Here is a 21,883-nt window from a genome sequence, read left to right as displayed (position 1 = left end):
TTATTTTTTATTTCATTTTAGAGTGGAGGGAGAGAGAGAGAGAGGAGAGACAGAGAGAGAGAAGTGGAGGAGGAGCAGGAAGCATCAACTCCCATATGTGCCTTGACCAGGCAAGCCCAGGGTTTTGAACCGGCAACCTCAGCATTTCCAGGTCGACGCTTTATCCACTGCGCCACCACAGGTCAGGCAATAAATAAAATCTTTAAAAGAAAGATGTATAGCATTTTCTTAAAAAGTGAAATGTGAACTGCCATCTGACCTAGCAACACCACTCCTAGGTACCTACCCGAGAGGAATGAAAGGCTGTGTTCACACAAGGGCTGCAAGAGTGCCCACAGCAATGCTAACAGACAAAACCAGCAACAGTCCAGAGGCCTGTGTGGACGCATAGGTAAAATGGAGGCACATCCGGCCATGGGACGCCGTTCAACAGTAGAAGGGTTGGGGCTGTGTTACAGCTGCTGCCATTGCTGTCCTCCAGCTGGGAGCCAGGCTGAGAGCCCTGGGGGGCGGGCACGTCTGCCATGACAGCAAACACCTGCTGAGTGCCTTCTCTGCCCACTGACCAGGTGCTGGGGTCCAACAGTGACCGCGAATGACAGGTTTGTCCAAGGTAAGCTGACAGCCCAGGAGCTTTCGACACAAACGCGAGGAGGCCCTCCTCTGGAGTGGTTGGGGGCCAAACCCAGATGTACCTCAACCCAGCTCACCGAAGGGGAGGGGACTGGAAGCCTGAGCGCCCGATATACCCAGGCCAAGGAGCAGCTGGGGCTCAGCCGGCCAAAGTGATTGTACCCTGCGGTGGGGGATGTGTGTGAGCATCTGATGGGGTGTGAGGCTGTGAAACTCGGGTGCAGCTCCGGTGGGGGTCAGGCGCCCGGCTACCCTCCCCCAGCCTGCGTCTCCCAGGCAACAGCAGCCTCGGTCTGGGGCTCGGCCCCTCCCCCGCCCCGCCCCAGCTGCGGCTGCGAAGCGTCTGGAACCGCATCCTGGTCTGGAGACTGAATCCTGCCGCCGCAGCCCGTGGGAGCCTCGCGTGAGCCATTTCCACATTTCTCCCTGTGGAACCGGGTGTGTGTGTTGGGGGGGGGGTGTATGTGAATGTGCAGGGGTGGTAGAGTGTATGAGGGGGCACTGCGACTGGACCTTCCGGGGACGGGCAGGGCGAGCCACAGTCCGCCCTTGGGGTCTCCGCTGACCCTGAGGGGCAAGCTGCTGTCTGGACCTTCCAGAAGGGCCGCGGTGTCCAGCATTGCACACATCCACCGTCTTCAACATAGTGGTGAAGCTCGGGTGGGGTTAGGGCTGCTGGACATCAGCCTCTTTGGTAACCGCAGCCCCTACCGGTGAGCCGGCTCCACCTCTGCAGATCTAAGAGAACCAGTGGGAGTTGGGCATGCTGAGATGGGGAGTGGGTGCCAGTTCCAGGACCCCAGCTCTGTGTTTGGGGAAGCAGGGTGAGGGGAGAAGGGGGTTGGTAGAACAGGTGTCGAATATACCATAGCACCGAGAAACGTTGCGGGCATCCGGAGGGGGGGCGTGGGGGTGGCTGTGTGGAAGGCTGGAGACGGCCAGGAACAGGGAGAGGGGCCTTTCTCAGAACCACCTGCCGCACGCAGGCTCTGGATGTGGGCCCACAGGTGACTGATATGTGGGAAGCCGAAGCCGGGTGCAACCCTGGGCCTCCCCCGCCCCCCCCCCTCTTCTGGGCCTCTCAGGGCTGGATTGCCAGCCCGCAGTCCACCTGCCCTTGAAACAGGGGTCAAACCCACGCCCGGCCTACAGGGCGAGAGCAGGAGGGCACCACGGTGGGGGTTGGGGGGGGTCTCCTGGGTTTCAGCAAATCTTGCAAGCCCCCTGCGTTCTGCAGTCATACACGTGCCCGACGCTCTCAGGATGCTCGTGCCCGCGCACTGGCGCGCACCTCTCCTGACACAGCATCCTCCCGGGGCGGGAGCGTGCGAAAGCGAGCCGGTGACGTGACCAACAGCGAGCATCATGGTCTCTCACCTAAGGGTCCGTGCCCCCCCCTCCGCCACTATCCATCAGCACAGACTTGCCTCTCATCCTGTGCCTCCTCCCCAAACCTGAACCGTCCCCGAACCAGGAACCAACAGCGGGTGGGGAGCAAGTGAACCGCTGGAAAAGACATAATTACAGCGCAACGCGGAGGGAGAGGGGTAGATGGAAGGGGTAGGGACGACCCCCACTCATTCCATGGAGTTCTGTTCCTGTCGTGTGCATTAACTCAGCCAGCCTTCCCGGTGGATCCCGTGATTCAGCGAAGAAAAGGCATGTTGGGAGGGGGAGTCCCCACATACAGCCCAGCCCCTCTCCCAGCATTCTGCCCTGGGCACAGGGCCTGGAACCGGACGCGGAGGGCCCAGAGGGCCCCAATAGCTAATTTTTTTAAAATTTTTTTTAAAATTATTTTTATTTATTCATTTTAGAGGTGAGAGAGAGAGAGAGAAGGGGGGAGGAGCAAGAAGCATCAACTCCCATATGTGCCTTGCCCGGGCAAGCCCAGGGTTTTGATAATTTCTTTTTTTTTTTTTTTTTTTTAAGACTTTATTCAATTTTCAGAGAGGAGAGGGAAAGAGGAAGAGAGTCAGAGAGAAGGGGGAAGAGCAGGAAGCATCAACTCCCATATGTGCCTTGACCAGGCAAGCCTGGGGTTTTGAACCGGCGACCTCAGTGTTCCAAATCTATGCTTTATCCCACTGCGCCATCACAGGTCAGGCAAGCCCAGGATTTTGAACCGGCGATCTCAGCGTTTCAGGTCCAGGCTTGATCCACTGCGCCACCACAGGTCAGGCTAATTTTCTTTATAAAGAGGAGTCATCGCTGGCCCATCTCCGTTGTCATGGAAACCCGCAACGATGAAATATAGAGGTTATGCTCTGTCAGAAGAGTTCGGCCTTACGTTTGGCTCAAAAGGGACCGACCCCGGAAGCGGAGCTCTTTATGGGGATGGGGGGAAACCTTCAGCCTTCCAGCAAGCATGGCCAACAACCTGAGATTGACCGCGCTCAATTCTCTAAAACAGGCCAGGTTTTTGAGCCACGGGGCGTCCGCTCCATGAAGCCTCCAAGTCCTTTCGCCTAGCTGGGGAACCGGACTGGAGACACCTCCGCCTCCCCTAACGTCCTGGGTACTTGCTTCCCCCCCCTTCCACCACACCTTCTTCAGGGTCCCCTCGGTCCCTCCTCCCCATCCCCTGCTCGGCAGCGGGAGCTCCATTTTCTTCCCGCACGGGATGCCCGACCTCTTTCTATTCATATTCTGGTGGCTCCGTGACCACCTCTGCCTCACTGAGCCTGAGCGTCGTTCCCACGACCCGACGGAAGATTGCGGGTCTGTGGGTCTGTCGGGGCCGGGTGCGGAGGTGCCCGCCCCCGCGCGCCTTCCCAGGCTATGCCTCGGCCGGCCGGGCCCGCCCTATCTGGGGGTGGAAATGAGGGGCGGTCCCCCCTACCCCGGGCCTGTGGGGCCGGGGGCCAGGTACACACATCTATAAAGGGCCCAACTCAGGGCTCTAGGAGGACCCTCCTCCCTGGAGCGCCGGAAGTCCATGATGGGGGCGGCCCTTCCCTTCTTTCTGTCCAGCTCGCTGCTTCTAGCCCACATTGCCGTGGCTGTTCCTGACACCGACACACACACACACACACACACACACACACACGCACGCACAGCCCTGACCTCCCTGTCCTGCACCTGCCACACTGCCCACACCTATTTGTCTCTGCCTAGGCAGGCATCCTCTGTTCCCACTCCACCTGCCCACATCTGGAACCCGTTGGGTCGGGTCCTAAGAGAGTGGTCACCTGAGGGTCTGGTGGGTTTCCAGTGCTGGTGGGCTGTTACAGGGAGAGCATTGGGGGTTGAGAAACACAGCAGTCTTTGTAGGGGGTGCAGGCAGTGGCAAGGGAAAGGCCATGTTCAGAGGCCATTGGCATCCTTGGACTGCAGGAACAAATGACCACAACTGGATGTCTTGAAACAACAGACATTAATTTTTTCAGGGATCTGGAGCCCAGAAGTTGTAAATCAAGGTGTCAGCAGAACAGTGCTCTTTAAGGCTCCGGAGGAAACCCCTGCCTACCTCTTTCTGCTTCTGGTGGCCCCCGTGTCCCTTGTCTTGTGACTGCATCACTCTCAGCCTGACTCAGTCTTCACATGGCCTCCTCCCTGTCTGTCTGTATCCAAATTTCTCCCTTCTTGTAAAGACACCAGTCACTGGATCAGGGCCCACAGTAATCCAGTGCGACCTCGGCTTAACTTGGCCAAATCTGCAGAGACCTTATTTCCAAATAAGTCCTCATTCACAGGTGCCAGAGCTCCAGACGTGGAAAGAGCTTGTTGAACCCAAAACAAGCCCTTTGTCGTTTTCTGGTCGCAAATACTTTCTTGGTTTCTGTTCCCATTCTTTGAAAGCTATGTTTTGATGAGCAGAGGTTCATAATTTTAATGTAGTTCTTTTATCAACATTTCCTTATGGTTAGTGCTTATTTATCATACTGAAGAACTCGTTTCCTGCCTGAGACCAGGGAGATATTCTGTATTATCTTCAAGACACTTTTCCAATTTAGGTTAACTTACCAAGTAGGCTTCTGTGTGCAGTATGCAGATCGGCCTCACTGTTTTCCACATGAGTGTGTGTTCATCAAAAGTTGGCTGTCCCCCTTCCTTTGAAGTGACATCTCTATCACAAATCCATAGTCTGTATGTATAAGGTGTCACCTGGGTCGCCTGACCAGGTGGTGGCGTAGTGGATAGAGCATCAGACTGGGATGAGGAAGACCCAGGTTCGAGACCCCGAGGTCGCCAGCTTGAGTGCAGGCTCATCTGGTTTGAGCAAAAAGCTCACCAGCTTGGACCCAAGGTCGCTGGCTTGAGCAAGGGGTTACTTGGTCTGCTGTAGCCCCATGGTCAAGGCACATATGAGAAAGCAATCAATGAACAACTAAGGTGTCGCAGCGAAAAACTGATGATTGATGCTTCTCATCTCTCTGTGCGTTCCTGTCTGTCTGTCCCTCTCTATAGCTCTCTCTGACTCTCTTTCTCTCTATGAAAAAAAGAAGAAGAAAAAAAAAAAGATGTCACCTGGGTCTTTGTCTACTGCATCAAAACCACACGGCTTACTCCATGTTTAATGAACTGACACCTGGCATGAATACCCCTTGTCCTCAAGATGTCGGGTGTGTTCTTGTTCCGATGACTTCCATTTAAGATTATAGTGCTTGTCAAGGTCACACATAAAGATCCTGTTGGAGTTTTGATTGGGATTTATTGATTCCACTGATAAATTTTATTTATTCATTTTAGAGAGGAGAGAGAGAGAGAGAGAAGGGGGGGAGGAGCTGGAAGCATCAACTCCCATATGTGCCTTGACCAGGCAAGCCCAGGGTTTCGAAACGGCGACCTCAGCATTTCCAGGTCAACGCTTTATCCACTGCGCCACCACAGGTCAAGCTCCACCGATACATTTTAAGGGGAAATAATATTTTAAAACATGGAACCTTCCAAAATCCATGACTGTATCTTTCCCATTTACTTAAGGACTTCAGACTTTATGTGGCCTTAGTCAATAATATTTTGACTGAGTTTTCCACATGGAGGCCCTTCTTATCTCTTGTTAGACCTATTGCTATTTCTGATACTGTTTAAATGGAATCTTTCAAAAAAAAAAGTATTTTCTAATTTTTTTTTCTTTTTTTTTTTTTTGTATTTTCCTGAAGCTGGAAACAGGGAGAGACAGTCAGACAGACTCCTGCATGTGCCCGACCAGATCCACCCGGCACGCCCACCAGGGGGCGTCGCTCTGTTGCGACCAGAGCCACTCCAGCGCCTGGGGCAGAGGCCAAGGAGCCATCCCTAGTGCCCGGGCCATCTTTGCTCCAATGGAGCCTCGCTGCGGGAGGGGAAGAGAGCGACAGAGAGGAAGGAGAGGGGAGGGGTGGAGAAGCAGATGGGCGCTTCTCCTGTGTGCCCTGGCCGGGTATTGAACCCAGGACTTCTGCACGCCAGGCCGACGCTCTACCACTGAGCCAAGCGGCCAGAGCCTATTTTCTAATTTTTTGTCACTGATAGATGTACAATTGACTTATGGATACCATAAATCCATCAACTTGTTGTACCCACTTTTCAATCTTCATAATTTGCCCGTAGACTCTCTTGGATTTTCTAGACACAGAAGACTTTTATCTGCGAATAATGCATGCATGACCTTCCCTCACCCAGGCCTCTCCTCAACTTTCTTTTCCCTCCCCCTCAGAGTGGCTCAGCTCTCTAGCACCATGATTTACAGAACTGTAGTAAAGGTGTTTTTTGTCTCTGTCCTGATCTTAAAGGCAAAGCTTTCATTATTCCTATTCAGGAAGGGGTGGTGCAGGGGTTTCTGTGGATGATCTTTTTCAGGTTAAGGACCTTGTCTTCTGTGTGCTAATAGATTTTAAAACAGTGAACAGCCTGACTAGGCAGTGGCGCGGTGGATAGAGCGTTGGACTGGGATGCGGAGGACCCAGGTTTGAGTCCCCAAGGTCACCAGCTTGAGTGCGGGCTCATCTGATTTGAGCAAAGCTCACCAGCTTGGACCCAAGGTATCTGGCTAGAGCAAGGGGTTACTCGGTCTGCTGTAGCCCCACGGTCAAGGCACATATGAAAAAGCAATCAATGAACAACTAAGGTGTTGCAATGAAAAACTAATGATTGATGCTTCTCATCTCTCTCATCTCTCTCTGTTCCTGTCTGTCTGTCCCTATCTATCCCTCTCTCTGTCTCTGAAAAAAAAACAAAAAAAAACAACCTGTGAACAAATGTTGAACTTTATCAAATAGTTATTCAGCTACTCCTGAAATTGATGAGATGATTTGTCTTTTTTATTCAGTTCATATGGTGTAAAATACTAATTACTTTTCAGATATTAAACTAAGTTTCATTTCCAAAGTACACCCCACCTTTCATGATGTTATCTTTTTATATTTTACTGGATTCCATTTGCTTGCATTTCATGGGGGGCCTTCGCACTGATGTCCATGGGAGGAATTGCTGCCATGTCCTCTCCATGTTGTCCTTGCCAAGTTTGAGATCAAAGTTATGTTGGCCTCATGAGCTGTTCCTTCATTCTCTTTCTGGAAGAGTTTCATATTAAATTTGCACTATTTTCTCCTTACATGATTGATAGAATTCAGAGGCAATGCTATCTAGGCCTGGAATTTTTTGTTGAAAGGTTTCACAACAGGCCCTGGCTGACTGGCTCAGCAGTAGAGCATCAGCTCGGCGGTGGAAGTCCCAGGTTTGATTCCCAGTCAGGGCACACAGGAGAAGCACCCATCTGCTTCTCCACCCCTCCCCCTCTCCTTCCTCTCTGTCTCTCTCTTCCCCTCCCGCAGCCGAGGCTCCCTTGGAGCGAAGTTGGCCCGGGCACATGTGGGAGTCTGTCTCCCTGCTTCTCACTTTGGAAAAATACAAAAAAAAGGGGGGAGGGGGTTCACAACAGAGTTAAGTTCTTAGTGGGAGTTGGACCTTTATTATTTTTATTTATTTACTTTTGATTAACTATATTTTATATTTTGTTTTTCTACTTTTTCAGTGTGAAAGTCATTTGCTTGTTCCCTTTCTCTTAGCAGTTGGCCCAGAGGTGAAATCGTCACGACCTCCCCAGTGTTAGGAAAAGCTTCACCTCCTCCATGCCATGCAGGCCCCTCCACCATCTCCCACTCCTCCTCCTGGCTCTTGGCTCTTGTCGGGGATGATGTCCACGGTCCAGGAGGCCCAGCCCTGTGCACACCATTGCTCCCGTGTTCTGTCCAGCTAGCATTTGGGTGTTCTTGCTGACTTCTTCTGCAGCTCCTAATATTTCCTGCATCTCCAGGAATGTTGCCAGCTAAAACACAGTCAGATTTGAATTTCAAATAGATAACAAATAACATTTTAGAATCAGTATATTCTGTACTGCAAATTGCATGGGACATACTTATACTAAAAAAACAAAAGAAAAGAAAAGAAATCCTTTTTGATTGAACTTCATATTTAACCAGGTGTCTTGTATTTTTATTTGCTAGGTCTGGCCACCCTGCTCTCAGGCTTCTATCGGGGATTGTTTTCTGTTGACTGGAATTGCTGCCCTTAGAATGTCCTCTAGCAGGTCGGCCAGTGGAGGACTCTGTCACTGTTGTATGTCACTGCTCTGAGGTGTCATCCTCTGCACAGCGGTGGGGCCCAGAGGAACCCGTGGGCCAGGAAGGGACTATAAGCCTGTAGCTGGGCAGGCTTTGTCCTAAGGAATTTAGCCTGGCCACCCATGGCCCATCCCAGCTCTAGCATGAGGAACATTGGGACCAACCCTCTCTGGACCGTCTCTGTCCAAAGCCAGCTAGAGGGGATATCTCATAGGTGGTCAGTGAGCAATGACCCTGTGTCTGACTCTGGACAGGACAAGGACCACCATCCACCATGGTGAGGCTGGGCTGCAACTTCTATGGGAAATCGGGCAAAGACCTGGTCTATGAGGACGGGGTTACTATGGACAGCGTCCCTCTGATCAGCCCCCTGGATGTCAGCCAGCTCCAGCCACCATTCTCTGACCAGGTGAGGGGCCTGGCCCCGGGTTGGGGGATCCTTCTCAGCCTGTCCTGGGAACAAAGGGATACAGAGTGAGGTTTTTATTTAGATGTAGCCTCCTCTAAGGTGCAGGACAGCAGGAGGTGGAAGGGCCCACTGGGCAGAAACCCCTGGTCCACATGCAATCTACCCCCTCATCACCCCGAGTCACCCTTTCCTCATCTGTAAACGGGGTGACCTGGCCACAGGTAACTGAGCATTTATGCACTATCTCAAAGACAGCATCCAACCATGCTGCTGCCTAGCAGGGGCTCAGCAAATAAAATTCCCACTATCCTCTGCTGGGCACACTGTGTCTTTCGTCAAGCCTGAGACGGGGTCCTAGGGCAAGTGGCTGGTGGAGAGGAAGCTATCAGCAAGCATCCATGAGAAGCAGAGCTCAGCATAGCCCTGCTGGGTGCCATGTGAGCTCTAGTGTATGAGTGGCATCAACACTTGTCCTAGCTGCAGACAAAAGGGTGGCCATCTGTACCAATGTCCATCAGTTATTGGCTGAGGACCATGAGGACATGGGGCCTCTCAGACATTGGCTGAGGGCATTTCTCCAGTGACCTGGGCTTCCACTGCTTCACTAAAATTTTGGACCTGGTTCTCAGTGGACACCCTTGGAAGGCTTAGTCCTTGCCCCTGGGAAGCACACAGAGCACTGGACCACACCTGCCTGTGCCCCTGTGGAAGGGCCCTCAAGACTTGGAACTAGAAGAGAAGTCAGGGCCAACTTCCTGGAAAAGGGGGCCAAGCTATAAGGCTGCTGGAGGGGAAGCTCCTGGCAGGGAGAGTTGGCACCCTCAGAGCTGAAGGTTGTCAGTAGATGGAGGGCTCCATCCCTGGTCTGGCCAGGTTTCGTGGCTGCCATGCAGACTTGCAGCATCTACCTTCCCTTGGCCTCAGCTTGTAGCCCCTGGAACCCAGCCACTAGTCAGTCCTGGCAATTGGTTAGCACCCACTGCTGGGCAATTGAGCCCTGGGCCCCTGCCTTCTTTGCCCTCCAGTTCAGGGTCCTTCTGAGTCATCTCTTTGAACAGGTAGTCATCAAGACACAGACAGAATATGAGCTGTCCTCCATGGACCAGCTGAAGAAGTTCCCGGACCTGGAAGCCCAGAAGCTGACCTGCACCAACCCAGAAGATGGACGTGGGGTAACTAACCCTTCCTCATCCAGTGCTGCTGGGGTCAATCCTATGGGGACTCAGATCAGGGTCCAGGTGTTGAGGCAGCCAGGCTGGTTGGTCTCCCTTGCTCAGGCTCCTGCTGTCAGGAAAGTTGGACAGGGAAGCACCCATTCGTAGGCAGGGTGGAGTGGGGACTAAGGACAGTTCTTAGGGGTGGAAGTGCTGAGGGACTTGCAGCTGGGTAGCTCCAGGCTGACCTGTGTCCAGTGGGACCCGCAGCCTCTGTCCTGCTGTACAGAGGGTGACAGCCACTGTGGGTGAGTGGTGCTTGCTCCAGCACTGTGCATGCGTCTTCCCAGCAGGTCATTTGTCTCTAGTGACTTATTGTTTTTCTACATACTATGGAAAGCCACTTATCTTGCTATATTCTCTAGAAAATATTTTCTCCCATCTTTTTTTATTAACTATTAACTTTAGTAACAATGATTTTTTCCATTTTTCCTGTACTATTTCTAAAGCCTTTCATCTTTTAGTAGTAAAATCTGCCCCTTTTCCCTATTGTTTCTGCAAAGAAAGTGCCCTCTGCCAGAAGCCAGCAGGGTGAGGGGAGAGGCTCAACTATGTGCACTGCCCGCCCTGAGGCTGCCCCCTACACACACACAGATTCGGAGTCCCTCTCCTCTCCCCCCCCGCAGGTCCCCACGGCACGAATGATCGCCTTTGTCATGGCACTCATGGGCTGTGTCCTGATCATGTACAAGGCCATCTGGTATGACCAGTTCACCTGCCCCGACGGCTTCTTGGTGCGGGTAAGGCAGAAGAGTTTGGCTCTGGGCTGGAGAGGGACCCCCAGCAGAGTGCCAGGGGAATCCTCTGTGGAAGCATGGGGATGGGTGCCTCCAGGGGAGCTCAGGGCATGTCCTGCTCCTACGAGAACGGGGTCTCCAAAGCTCCTTGTGTTCCCGTTACCTTCCCAGAGCATACTCAGATCCTCTTGGGAAAGATGAAAAGGAAAAGTGTTTCAGCAAGAGGTTTTATTTTCCTGTAATTTAGAAGTGAGTAGGACCTAAGGTAGGAGGTGCAATGGACAGAGGCGAGCTAGATGGCCAGCCCTTCCAGCCAGCACCTGCTTTGTTCCCCGGCGAACCCTGGTACCTTCCTCACTGCCCTGTGCGGGGGCTTCTGTATAATACAGCATAACATTTTCCCTGTAGTTGGAAAACATTTTCTTCCTTCTCTTTTTTCTCTCTTAATTTTAATAAGGATTTTAATAACTTTTCATGTGTTTTTCTAAAGCCTCTAATTTTTCAATAGTGAGATCTCCTTTCACCCTAAGCCCAGCGACTCTAAGATGGAAGCACTGCCTCCATAAGGGGCTGGAAGGCCTTGCTGTGTTTCCCAGGGGTTCCCCGCCCTCTGTTAGAGCACACCACTCCCTGGGAGTCCCCCAGGTGTCCTCAGGGTGGAACATGGGTTGGGGTGCTTCGCGGAGCCCCTCCCTTTCACACCTGAGGAGGAGCGACCACCCTCGTTCTGAGAGGGTGGAGCCCCCACTTCTCATTTGGAGGCCCGCCTTTGACGACTTGGGTTTTTTTTGTTTTTTTTGTGTTTTTTTTTTTTGTATTTTTGTTAAGCTGGAAATGGGGAGAGACAGTCAGACAGACTCCCGCATGCGCCCAACCAGGATCCACCCGGCAAGCCCACCAGGGGCCATGCTCTGCCCCTCTGGGTTGTTGCTCTGCCGTGACCAGAGCCCTTCTAGCGCCTGGGGCAGAGGCCAAGGAACTATCCCCAGCGCCCGGGCCATCTTTGCTCCAATGGAGCCTTGGCTGCGGGAGGGGAAGAGAGAGACAGAGAGGAAGGGGGGGGGTGGAGAAGCAAATGGGCGCTTCTCCTATGTGCCCTGGCCGGAAATCGAACCCGGGTCCCCCGCACGCCAGGCCAACGCTCTACCGCTGAGCCAACCGGCCAGGGCCCCGCCTTTGACGACTTGAAATTAGTGCAGAAACAAATGTATTTAGGGTCATTGTGTGCAGTATTGCAGAACTGCTTAAAAGCAGAAGGAACAGGAAGTCCTAGAGGTGATAGCCCTTCCCTCGTGTGGTACACTAGTGTGGCTCCCGCTAGGGGTCAATGTCATTAAGGAGAGCTCATCCCTTTTGTACACCTGAGCCCAGGGGCAGTGCTGCCAGACCCGCCCCGCCCCGCCCCGCCCCTCTGGCCCGCACCCGCCCTGACCCGCCCCTCCCGCAGCACAAGATGTGCACCCCGTTGACCCTGGAGATGTACTACACCGAGATGGACCCCGAGCGCCACCGCAGCATCCTGGCGGCCATCGGAGCCTACCCACTGAGCCGCAAGCAGGGCACCGAGCCGCCGTTGGCCTGGAAGCAGGGCCACCATGCCGTCAAGGAGGGGCCCAAGGTGTCCACCCAGGCGGGCGCTGCGACAACCACCGAGCCCCCTGGGAAACCCACTGCGCATGGAGAGAAGGCGGTGCTGAAGGCGGAAGGGAGCGCACCGCCCCCGGCCCCCGCAGTGATGGCCTCTGCGCCAGCAACCCAGTAGGTGAGGCCCTAGATGAGCCCCCAGACAAGCCCCTAGATGGGGATTCTGGCCCTGGCCACCACCCAAAGTCAGGGACCCTCCTCCTTCTGCACACATACCCTCCTCGGGGACCCACCCTGCCTGCCAGCCTTACCCAGGGGAGCTGTCTCCCCACGCAGCAGCTGTGAACCTGTCAGAGCACCCTGGGCTGGCGCGGCAGGGTCAGATGAACAAGTGGTTGGAGAGCGGGGTTTCCCGTGCAGGTGGGTAGTCTCACCCCTTGGCCCTTTTAGGTACCTGCAGCGCTCCAGCCCCCCACAGCGCTCCAGCCCCCCACAGCGCTCCCGCCCTCTGCACCTGTGATGACGCCGTGACCCACGCTGTCCTGCCAAGTGATCGTGCCCCTGTCCCCAGGACCTCGCTGATACCTGCTGCCTGGAGCCTCTAGCTCTGTTGCTTTTCTCTAAGTAAAGATTCACATCCACCTGGTCTCCCATTTCTCCAGAACATCCTCTGTCTGTTGGCCTTTCCCTGTCCCCCAAACCGCAATGTGGGTGATCCCCACCTCCTATTTCCACCGCCTGAGGGACCCTTAAAGAAGGGGGGGCAACAGGGGCAGTGAGCTGGGCCCTTGACACGCTGGTTCACAGGCTGCAGGAAGGGCTCCCCTACTCCCTCGAGGTCAGCCTGGGGGCCAGGGCCACCTTGGCATAGACAGGCCTTGTCATTTCTCTCTCAGTGGCTACAGTAAAATAACTTCACCTGCATCCAGGAAAGCCTCTGAGTCTGGGGTCCACCCCTAACAGTGCCCAAACCCCATGCCCAGTGGAACTGTGTCCATCTCTGTCCTGGGCCTGGTCCCTTCCCCACCTGACAGGAGCATCTGAGTGCCCTGGTTCTGAGTAGCACCCGCAGATTCCACCCCAAGCTATTCCCCAGCCTGGTGGCCACAGGCATGAGTGACTAAAAGAGGAGAGGAGTGAATAAGGATCTGAGGGACTCAGTGGGGCCCCCTGGAGGGGAGACCCATCCCTGGGGCCTGGGAGGGCCCCACGCTGCCCCAGCACCTTCCTCTCCCATGGCCTCAGAGGGGAGGTGGGAGGTCTGAGGGGCCCATGAACTCCCAGAGCTGTCAGGAATGTCCTCACCTAGCCAGGCAGCTCTCACCCAGCAGCTCCGGAAACACAGCCCCCACCCCACTGTCCCTGGCTGTGGGAGTTCCTAGGTATGCCCCCCTCTGGGTGAGCCAGACCTGGGCCCAAACATGCCACCTGGCAGGAGTGAGCTGAGGCCTTGGGCCTAACAGCTGGGTTTGGGGGTGGGGGTGACAGAGCCTGGGGAGCACACACAGCCAGAGGAGGGGGCAGGGGGCAGGACAGGCCTGCGCTCCCTGCACTGTGTAGTGAAATGTGCCTGCCAGTCCCCAACAGTGCAGGTGAGCACACCACACATAGGTCAGGGTTTCTGGGAGGCCTCCCTCAGGCCTAGTGTGGAGCCCCATGACTTGGATGAGAGCCCAAAATGGTCTGAGTTGTGTCTAGGGACCCATTCAGAGCCGGTGTCAAAAGTCTGACCTGGAGCTGGGCACTGAGTCTGGGGGGTTACCAGGGTCTGGGTAGGGGAACAGCCTCCAGACCTGGGTGAGAAGGTGGGGGTCTGGAAAGCTTAGGAGCAGTGGAAGTGCCCAGGAAGTGGGTGTGTGAGGGAAACTGTGGGCACAATGGGGGCAAGGTAGGCATTAGGGTGGGAGCAAACTTGGGGGTGTGAGGGGGAGGCTGGGGCTGGGGAGTCAAGGAAGCTTGGCCATGCACAGAGTCCTTCATCGCTGGGCTCCTATCCAGCCAGCCAGCCAGCCATCCCTTGGTCTGTCAATAATTATCATTTATCTATTCCTCTACTATCCATCTATCCATTCATCTATCTATCATCTATTTATCTATCTATCACCTATCTATCCTGTATCATTTTTCTAGCTATCGTCCATCTAAAGTTTTTTCTGAGCCAGTTGAGAGGCTCTCTTTAAAAAAAACTCTCTTTACCCTTAAATACCTCAAGGTGGGTTTCCTAAAAACAAGGGCATTTTTGCCTGACCAGGCAGTGGCGCAGTGGATAGAGCGTTGAACTGGGATGCGAAGGACCTAGGTTTGAGACCCTGAGGTGCCAGCTTGTGCACAGGCTCATCTGGTTTGAGCAAAGCTCACCAGCTTGGACCCAAGATCGCTGGCTTAAGCAAGGGGTTACTCGGTCTGCTGTAGCCCCCGGTCAAGGAACATATGAGAAAGCAATCAATGAACAACTAAGATGTCGCAACAAAAAACTGATGATTGATGCTTCTCATCTTTCTGTGTTCCTGTCTGTCTGTCTCTATCTGTCCCTCTCTCTGACTCTCTCTTGGTCTCTGTAAAAAAAAAACAAAAAAAAAAACCCGCATTTTCTTACATCACTCCATGCAATTTTCAAAGTCAGGAATTTAATGTCAATACACTACGATTATCTAATATACATAACTCATTAATACTTTACTAATTACTTCAATAAGGTCCTTTGTAGCAAAAAAAAAAAAAAAAAATCTGACCCAGGATCCAACCCAGGACCCATGCTGCATTGCCTCCCAGCCCCTCTCACCAGGAACAGCTCAGGCTGTCATGGACCTGGGCAGTGCTAAAGCGTGCAGATACTCTGTAGACTGGCCTTGACCTGTGCAGTGCGCTGTCATGATCCACTGGAGAGGTTGTGTTATAAGGTTTGCATCCTGGAAGTGCTGCTGTCCACCACTAGAGAGGTTAACTTGGCTCAATTGGCTGAGGTAACGTCTGAGAGAGGTTTTTCCCTGGAAAGTTATCATTTTTCCTTTGTAAATTAATACACATTTGGTGGGAAGGTGCCTTGAGACTATAGAAGTATCTAATTCATCACCACACATGCCCCACCTAGCTTCTTATCTACTGCTAATTCTTGTCTGAAACACTAGCACTGTTTTCCAAGTGGTGACACTATGTTTGTCATTTTCTCTACACTTACTGGTTGATACTGTGTTAGTTGACTGTGAGGAAAAGCTTTCCTTTCTCCTCCTTTATTTATTTAGTCACTTATTTATACCGGTGTGACCCATGGATTCCTTTTATTCGGTGGGTTGACATCTATTATTATTGTCACTTATTTTTATGTTAACCTTATTGCATATCTGGCTGTGAGAGTCATCCTTCTGACATGTCCCTGCCCCCTGAGTGCTTCCTACATCTCTGGCACAAGTGTTACTGGGCAAAGCCTAAGCTCATGCTGCTTGTTGCTATAAAGCCAATTCCCAGAGATGAGGACTGAAGTGAATAGAAATGTCTGTAATTGAGCTGCCAGCAACTCTAAGGCAGGGGCTTCGGCTCTGAAGCTGGCCTTCACACCCACAGTGTGTGGTCCTCTGTTATAGGGAAGTCAGGGCTAGCCAGGGAGGGAACAGGGAAGGGATAGAGTTAGTGTGCCATGTGCTTTCTCAGGTCCGGATCCTATTCTTCCTTAGGCCTCAGCATGCTCACCATCCTTGGAGATAAGGTTTCTGGCCTTGTTACTTTTCTCAAGGATTTGGATTGGGTCCAAGCATGCTGTCCAAGGACTGCTGCGTTTGATCTGGTTTTCAAGGCCTACTATCCAGGCTAGGGAAGCAGTTCAGCTGGCATCCTTGTGCCTGAGAAATAAAATACTCCGACAGTTCCACAAGATAGAGTGTACGTTTAGCATATTGGGAATATGTCCACTGTCTGTCCCCTTAGATAATGATGCTCCAGGTCATCTTGTGCTGCCCAGGTCCGGGTACCAGTTGGGTGCTTGCTGCTCTTAGGCGCTCTCAGTGAATAGAGCTGGGAAGGGAATATATACACACTCATACACACACAGCCTGCATCTTCCTCCTCTTTGAAGTATATATTTGTGTGTGCACACACAATTAGTAGACACCATGTACATAAATCTATAGTGTATCCACACAATATCTATACGTACACTATATGCACATTCAATATACATGATCTCCACCAGTCCCAACCCAAACCTCAGGCTTTATTCTAATTCCCCCATCTCATATTGATAACCATCTTCTCCTAAGAGGAAAAGCCTGGTTCTGGCCCTGGCCGGTTGGCTCAGTGGTAGAGCATCGGCCTGGCGTGCAAGGGGTCCCGGGTTCGATTCCCGGCCAGGGCACACAGGAGAAGAGCCCATCTGCTTCTCCACTCCTCCCCCTCTCCTTCCTCTCTGTCTCTCTCTTCCCCTTCCGCAGCCGAGGCTCCATTGAAGCAAAGATGGCCCAGGTGCTGGGGATGGCTCCTTGGCCTCTGCCCCAGGCGCTAGAGTGCTAGAGTGGCTCTGGTCTCAACAGAGCTACGCCCCGGAGGGGCAGAACATCGCCCCCTGGTGGGCAGAGCATCGCCCCCTGGTGGGCGTGCCGGGTGGATCCTGGTCAGGCGCATGCGGGAGTCTGTCTGACTGTCTCTCCCCGTTTCCAGCTTCGAAGAAATACAAAAAAAAAAAAAAAAGCCTGGTTCCTTTTATCTTCGATGTATTTATTTGCTCAGTCTTAGGATTCACTGGAATTCATTTCAGAACTGATAACCCATCGCACCACAAAGCAAGCCCACAACTAGCTGGTGTTTGTGTAGAGATGGCTTCAATCTGAGGCTACATAGGCACATGCTAAGCTCAGAGTTACCCGGGTCTGGGCCTCTTTTCATCTCAATGTTAGTATGTCCTTCCTCTGGAATATAATGCAGTCACATTGCTCCTTGCACTCCAGTTCAGGGTCTTTCCTCCATTGCTGTTGAGTTTATTCTAGTGTTTTACTATGTAAAACATTAACATTGGTTCCAAAAGGCAAAACATTATACAAAAGGTGTCTTAGAGAAGTCACCCCTCCCACACCCTAAAGTAAATCATCTCATCAGTTTCTAGTTCAGCCTTCTCCATGTTTTTTTGCAAAAATAAGCAAATGCATGAACATTTTCTTACTTCTACTGCAATTTAGGGACAGCTCAGCCTGCTGCTGCTCCCTGCTCTCTCCCCAGAGTCCAGAACCAGTTCTTGGTCACCTCCCGGGGATGCCCTGTTCCTTTGATTGGTGTCAGCAGTGAGAACAAAGATACTGGCACCACCACACTCATCCTCAGCTCCAGGAGGTGGTGCTGCAGCCCACGGCACAACCACCCCCAGAAGGGGAGGTCTTCATTTCAGCACCTGGGGCCAGAGCAGAGCAGACAGAGCACATCTGTCTGGAGTCACCATGTCCACAACACCAGCTGAGGGTGGGTGGGTGTCCACCACAAGGCACTGCCCCGGGGCCTTCCGACTATCAAATGGGGCTAACTCTGAGTGCCTCTAGGTCCCTCCAGCTGCGCAGAGATGTACTGGCAGAAACACAAGCCAGGCTCCAAGTGGCCCAGAGCTCCCGCTGTGTCCCCGCAAGAGGGGAAGTGTGCCTGGACCAGGCAGCAGGCGTAGGTGCAGGAGAAATGCAGCAGGGCCTCCTGGAACAGAGCCTCACCATCAGGGGCCTCGAGGAAGACCCGCCTGCAGTCCTCCAGCTGCACAAACGTAAAGGACAGCTGGTTCAGGGTCTCACAGCCCATCAGCACCGAGTGCGGCGCCAGCAACAGGTTGGCCTCCCCGACCCTGAGGGCTAGCTCCTTCATCTTCCTCCTGGAAAACCTTCTGAACCAGCACAGGCTGTTCACTGCTAAGACGAAGAGGAGGAGGCTTAAAAACATAGTGGCGATGAATCGCGGGACCTTTGAAACCGGTGGTGTGTCAACGGTGATATAATCTATCACCAGAAAGAAGATTGAGAACGAAAAGAGTAAAAGGAAGAAGATACCAAGTGTGACCCTGCAGCCCAGGTACCGGAGGCAGGACCTGGGAGACTGCACACCATTCAGGATGCCCACAGCATGTCTGTACACTTCAGGGTCCTCCAACACCCCCTTCAAGGGGTCTGGGACCCCCAGGGTGCTGAAGGTCCCTGCCTTCCATGAGGGCAGGCTGTCCCTGTTGATGCAGTTCAGAGTCAGGAGGGTCTTCCCGCTATAGAGCGAAGGGACCGGGCGCAGGCCGGGTAGGGAGCGTGCCATGCGGTGGCTGGGGGTGCACAGGAGCTGCACCACCTTGCTGTAGAAGCGGCTGTCTGTGGCCTCCAAGTAGGTCAGGTGGCTGAGGTGCAGCGGGACCTGGCAGGGCCTCAGCAGGATGGGGATGACTGGCTTCCTCTCTAGGCAGTAGCCAAAGAGGGACAGGTCGGCCTCAAGGAGGCACCACCTGCTCTGCACAAAGTCCTGGCTCAGCACCAGCAGCACCTTCTGGCTCTGATAGATGCACTCGGCCATGTTCTCCAGGACATTCCTGCCCGGGGTGAAGTCCCGCTCATGCAGACAGACCCTTAGCCCCGCGTGCTCAGCTTCCAGGCGGCTGATAAGCCCATGCGTCCACGTGGCATCCATGCTGCTGTAACTGACAAACAAGTGGAACTTCTCACTGGGCCTCAGTGTGGGGATGGCTGGGGCTGCCCCTTCCTCACAGGAGCTAGAATCCATGGGGGCGCTGCTTCTGGTCTCCCGCAGAGAAAACCACCCTCAGGCTGTAAGAGAATAGGACAGACAGACTGGCTATGCAGACAGGCAAGGCAGACCAACCATAAAGGTGGAACCAAGGCCAGAATCAGCAGCAACCAGCCCAGGAAGCCACAAAATACTCCTATAATGATCTAATAGCTGGCCCAAGCCCCCCAGGACCAGTAAATGACTGCCAGCTCCCCTAGTGACTGCACAGGACCCACCAGAGAAAGCAAAAATGCTCCCCTGACCTATTTTGAAGTTCCCTGACCAGACTTCCTGAGCCCCAGCCACCCAGGGCCCCCAGCCTCCATCAGGGTATACCTGAAGCCCGCTTTCCACCATGAAGTTTCCTACTTCCCTCCTTGCTGTTGGGTCCCTGCTGAACCCAGTGACAGGGGAGGGGACTCCTGCCACAGCAGCTCTTAAGGAGTCAGCCTTTGCTGTCCTCACCTGCTTTGATCATGCCCACCGGACATTTGACTTTGAAAGGGCTGAGGCACACAGAGTCTACATTTTCCAGTTTTTTTCCTTTTTCTTCAGATGTGGCTCATGTGGTCATAGGGATTGTGTTAGACAGACTATTTGTGTCCTCCAAAATTTGTATGTTGAAATCCTACCCCCTGATGTAATGGCAGTGAGAGATGGGCTTTGGGAGTTTATTAGGTCTTGGGGTGAGGCCCTCATGATAGAGTTAATGTCCTTGTAAAAGAAGTCCCAGAGAGCTCTCTGAAAATCCCCCCCTCCCCCCCGCATTAAGACACAGCCAGGACTAGAAACCAGGAAGCAGACATCTTGACAACCCAGCCATGCAGGCACCCTGATCTCAGACCTCCACTTTCCAGAACTGTGAGAAATGAATGTGTGTTGCTTAAACTGCCCAGACTGTGGTTGTTAAGGAGCTCAAGGGACCAAGACAGGTCTTCCTTCATAACGTTTGCTCTGGCAAGAACAGTCATACCTTCCAGAAAGCACTAAAACTTTCTCTGCACAGCTCAAGACCCTCAAGTGAGATCCTGCTGCTCAAACCCTGTGAGCAGAAGGTTGTACGTGAGCTGCCACCGTGGATCTGTCTGTCTGCCTAGGACTCATGGCTGGGAGCTTCTTACGTGCCCATGACCAGCTATGCTGGACCCAACAAGTGGCCCTGGCTTCAGGGCCAGCTCTGCAGGCACAAAGCAGGCTGTGACATCACTCTTCCTGGTGGCCCTCAACTGAGAACCCTCCCCACTTGGGTGAGCAGCAGTGGGTCGTGAGTAGTGGTCAGCTAGCCCTGCAAGGTCCCATGCCCCCTAGCCACTCTGCTCCCTCATGACTCCCATGACCAGCTCTGGGAAGTAAAGGCAGAGGAAGCCTTCTGCCCATTCTGCCTTCACAGGGTCCTGGATCCCCACTTATTTTACCTGACAGCTGTGAGGAAGGTGCCTACAAGGGTGGTGATGAGGAGAAGCTCATTCCCTTAGCTCACTCAGCACAGCCCAACAAGAAGAGTCTTTGTAAGAGGCCACCATGCCCACCCTTCCGGCCCAGTGAGCCCACCGGCCTCAAGCGCCACTCCCCTGACTTCCACCCTGTCCCTTGCAGGAGGTGGCAGGTGAGCTTCAGGTGAGCAAGGCTCCTAGGAACACGGGAAAGCTCTCTCTTGCCGTTCTTACCGCGCCCTCCGAGTGGGGAAGGGCGGGTGCTCCTTTGCCTTGTCCCAGCTCTCCATGCAGGAATCCTGCTGCCACGGTGTCTTCTCGCCAGACCGGGCACAGTCTGGCACCAAGTGCCGAAATGTCACAGGCTCTCAGGCAGCAGCACTGGCCATCTGTCACCTCATCCTCAGAGTGGCTGGGGGGAAGCCAGAGACCCTGCCCCAGAGCTATCCCCAGACTGAAAGCTGTTTTTGAGTCACTTCCTAGAGGAAATTAAGGAATGGAAAGTGAAAGCAGGAACTGGACCACCGGTGAGAGGGCGGCGGCAGGACAGCGAGGGGCGGGGCCTGACCGGGAGAAGCCACAGAAAGGACTGCTTTGAGATCAGGTCCACCTGGGATGGGGTGGGGGTCACCCTGGGTTTCCCCCAGGCTGGCTGCGTCCTCTAAGGTAAGATCCTGGCTGCTGGGTAACCCTCCCCAAACAGCCACACCCTGGGTTCCTACCCCCTTGGGCCAAGGGCCAACAGCAGCCTGGGATCTATGCGCCGCCCAGTGGCTCTCCCAATCCCACCCACAGCTTGGAGCTGGCCCCTTCACCAATTCTGCTTAGTAACCCAAGGGACTGGCTGTGATGTCCCTCTGGGTCCTGCCTCCATGTCCTCCTTCATCTGCTCAGCAAGGGCTGATGGGGGTCAGGGGTGGTTTACACCAGCAGGCACCCAAGGAAGAAGGCCAGGAAGAAGGCCAGGTGTGAGGGGAGGGTTCATCTGGGAAAGGAGGCACTGCTCTTTGCTCCTGTTACCTGTGCCTGAGAGTGGGGTGGGATTCAAATGCATTCAAAGAACAAACAGGCAAATTTGAAAAAAAAGACTAAAACAGAATTTTTAGCAATAAAGAAAATATATTTATTTAAAATTAAATACTGGGACAGTTTTTTAAATTAATTTCTTTTTAAATGGAATTTATTGGGGTGCTGGTTTCAAGTATACAACTCAAAAAAACATCATCTGCAGGTGGCATTGTGCACCGGTCACTCCAACATTCAAACAGATAACTAGCCTGTTTTATCATTTGTTCTAGGTATTTATTTATTTATTTATTTATTAGAGAGAGGGGAATATCAAGCTGTTCTTGTCTGTGCCCTCACCAGGAACTGATCCTGCAACCTCTGAGCTTCTGGACGAAGCTCCAACCAACTGAGCTATCCAACCGAGGCTTAATTTTTTTTTTGTTTGTATTTATTGATTGATTTTTAGAGAGTCAGAGAGGAGATGGGAGAGAGGGGGGAGGGGGACGGAAAGCATTTAGTTGTTGTTCCACTCAGTTGCGCTTTCTTTGGTTGCTTCCCATGTGTGTCCTGACCGAAAATCGAACCTGCA

At 53.2% G+C, this 21,883-nt stretch overlaps 2 protein-coding genes across 4 annotated transcripts; one reads left to right on the top strand and one right to left on the bottom strand.

The window, feature by feature from the left end:
- Positions 1 to 930: 930 nt before the first annotated feature.
- CALY (calcyon neuron specific vesicular protein) lies at positions 931 to 12,765 on the top strand. Of its 3 annotated transcripts, none has more exons than XM_066240146.1 (6): positions 931 to 1,071; positions 8,435 to 8,589; positions 9,648 to 9,761; positions 10,430 to 10,543; positions 11,988 to 12,302; positions 12,575 to 12,765. In XM_066240146.1, the coding sequence occupies exons 2-5, from the start codon at positions 8,455 to 8,457 to the stop codon at positions 12,300 to 12,302; spliced, it is 678 nt and encodes a 225-aa protein (XP_066096243.1). In that variant the 5' UTR covers positions 931 to 1,071; positions 8,435 to 8,454; the 3' UTR covers positions 12,575 to 12,765. The 3 variants fall into 3 exon arrangements, with proteins under 3 accessions (XP_066096243.1, XP_066096244.1, XP_066096245.1); XM_066240147.1 differs by having other exon boundaries at positions 958 to 1,036; XM_066240148.1 differs by lacking the exon at positions 931 to 1,071 and adding an exon at positions 2,042 to 2,180.
- Positions 12,766 to 16,405: 3,640 nt separating this feature from the next.
- LOC136310961 (uncharacterized) lies at positions 16,406 to 21,062 on the bottom strand. Its single transcript, XM_066240045.1, has 2 exons — positions 20,521 to 21,062; positions 16,406 to 18,891 (listed from the first exon to the last, which is right to left on the bottom strand). Exon 2 carries the CDS (start codon positions 18,845 to 18,847, stop codon positions 17,624 to 17,626), a length of 1,224 nt encoding a protein of 407 aa, XP_066096142.1. The 5' UTR covers positions 18,848 to 18,891; positions 20,521 to 21,062; the 3' UTR covers positions 16,406 to 17,623.
- Between the last annotated feature and the right edge of the window lie 821 nt (positions 21,063 to 21,883).

This window comes from Saccopteryx bilineata, chromosome 7 (assembly GCF_036850765.1).
Source record: "Saccopteryx bilineata isolate mSacBil1 chromosome 7, mSacBil1_pri_phased_curated, whole genome shotgun sequence".
Taxonomy (NCBI): Eukaryota; Metazoa; Chordata; class Mammalia; order Chiroptera; family Emballonuridae; genus Saccopteryx; species Saccopteryx bilineata.
This window is presented reverse-complemented; position numbering and strand designations above follow the sequence as displayed.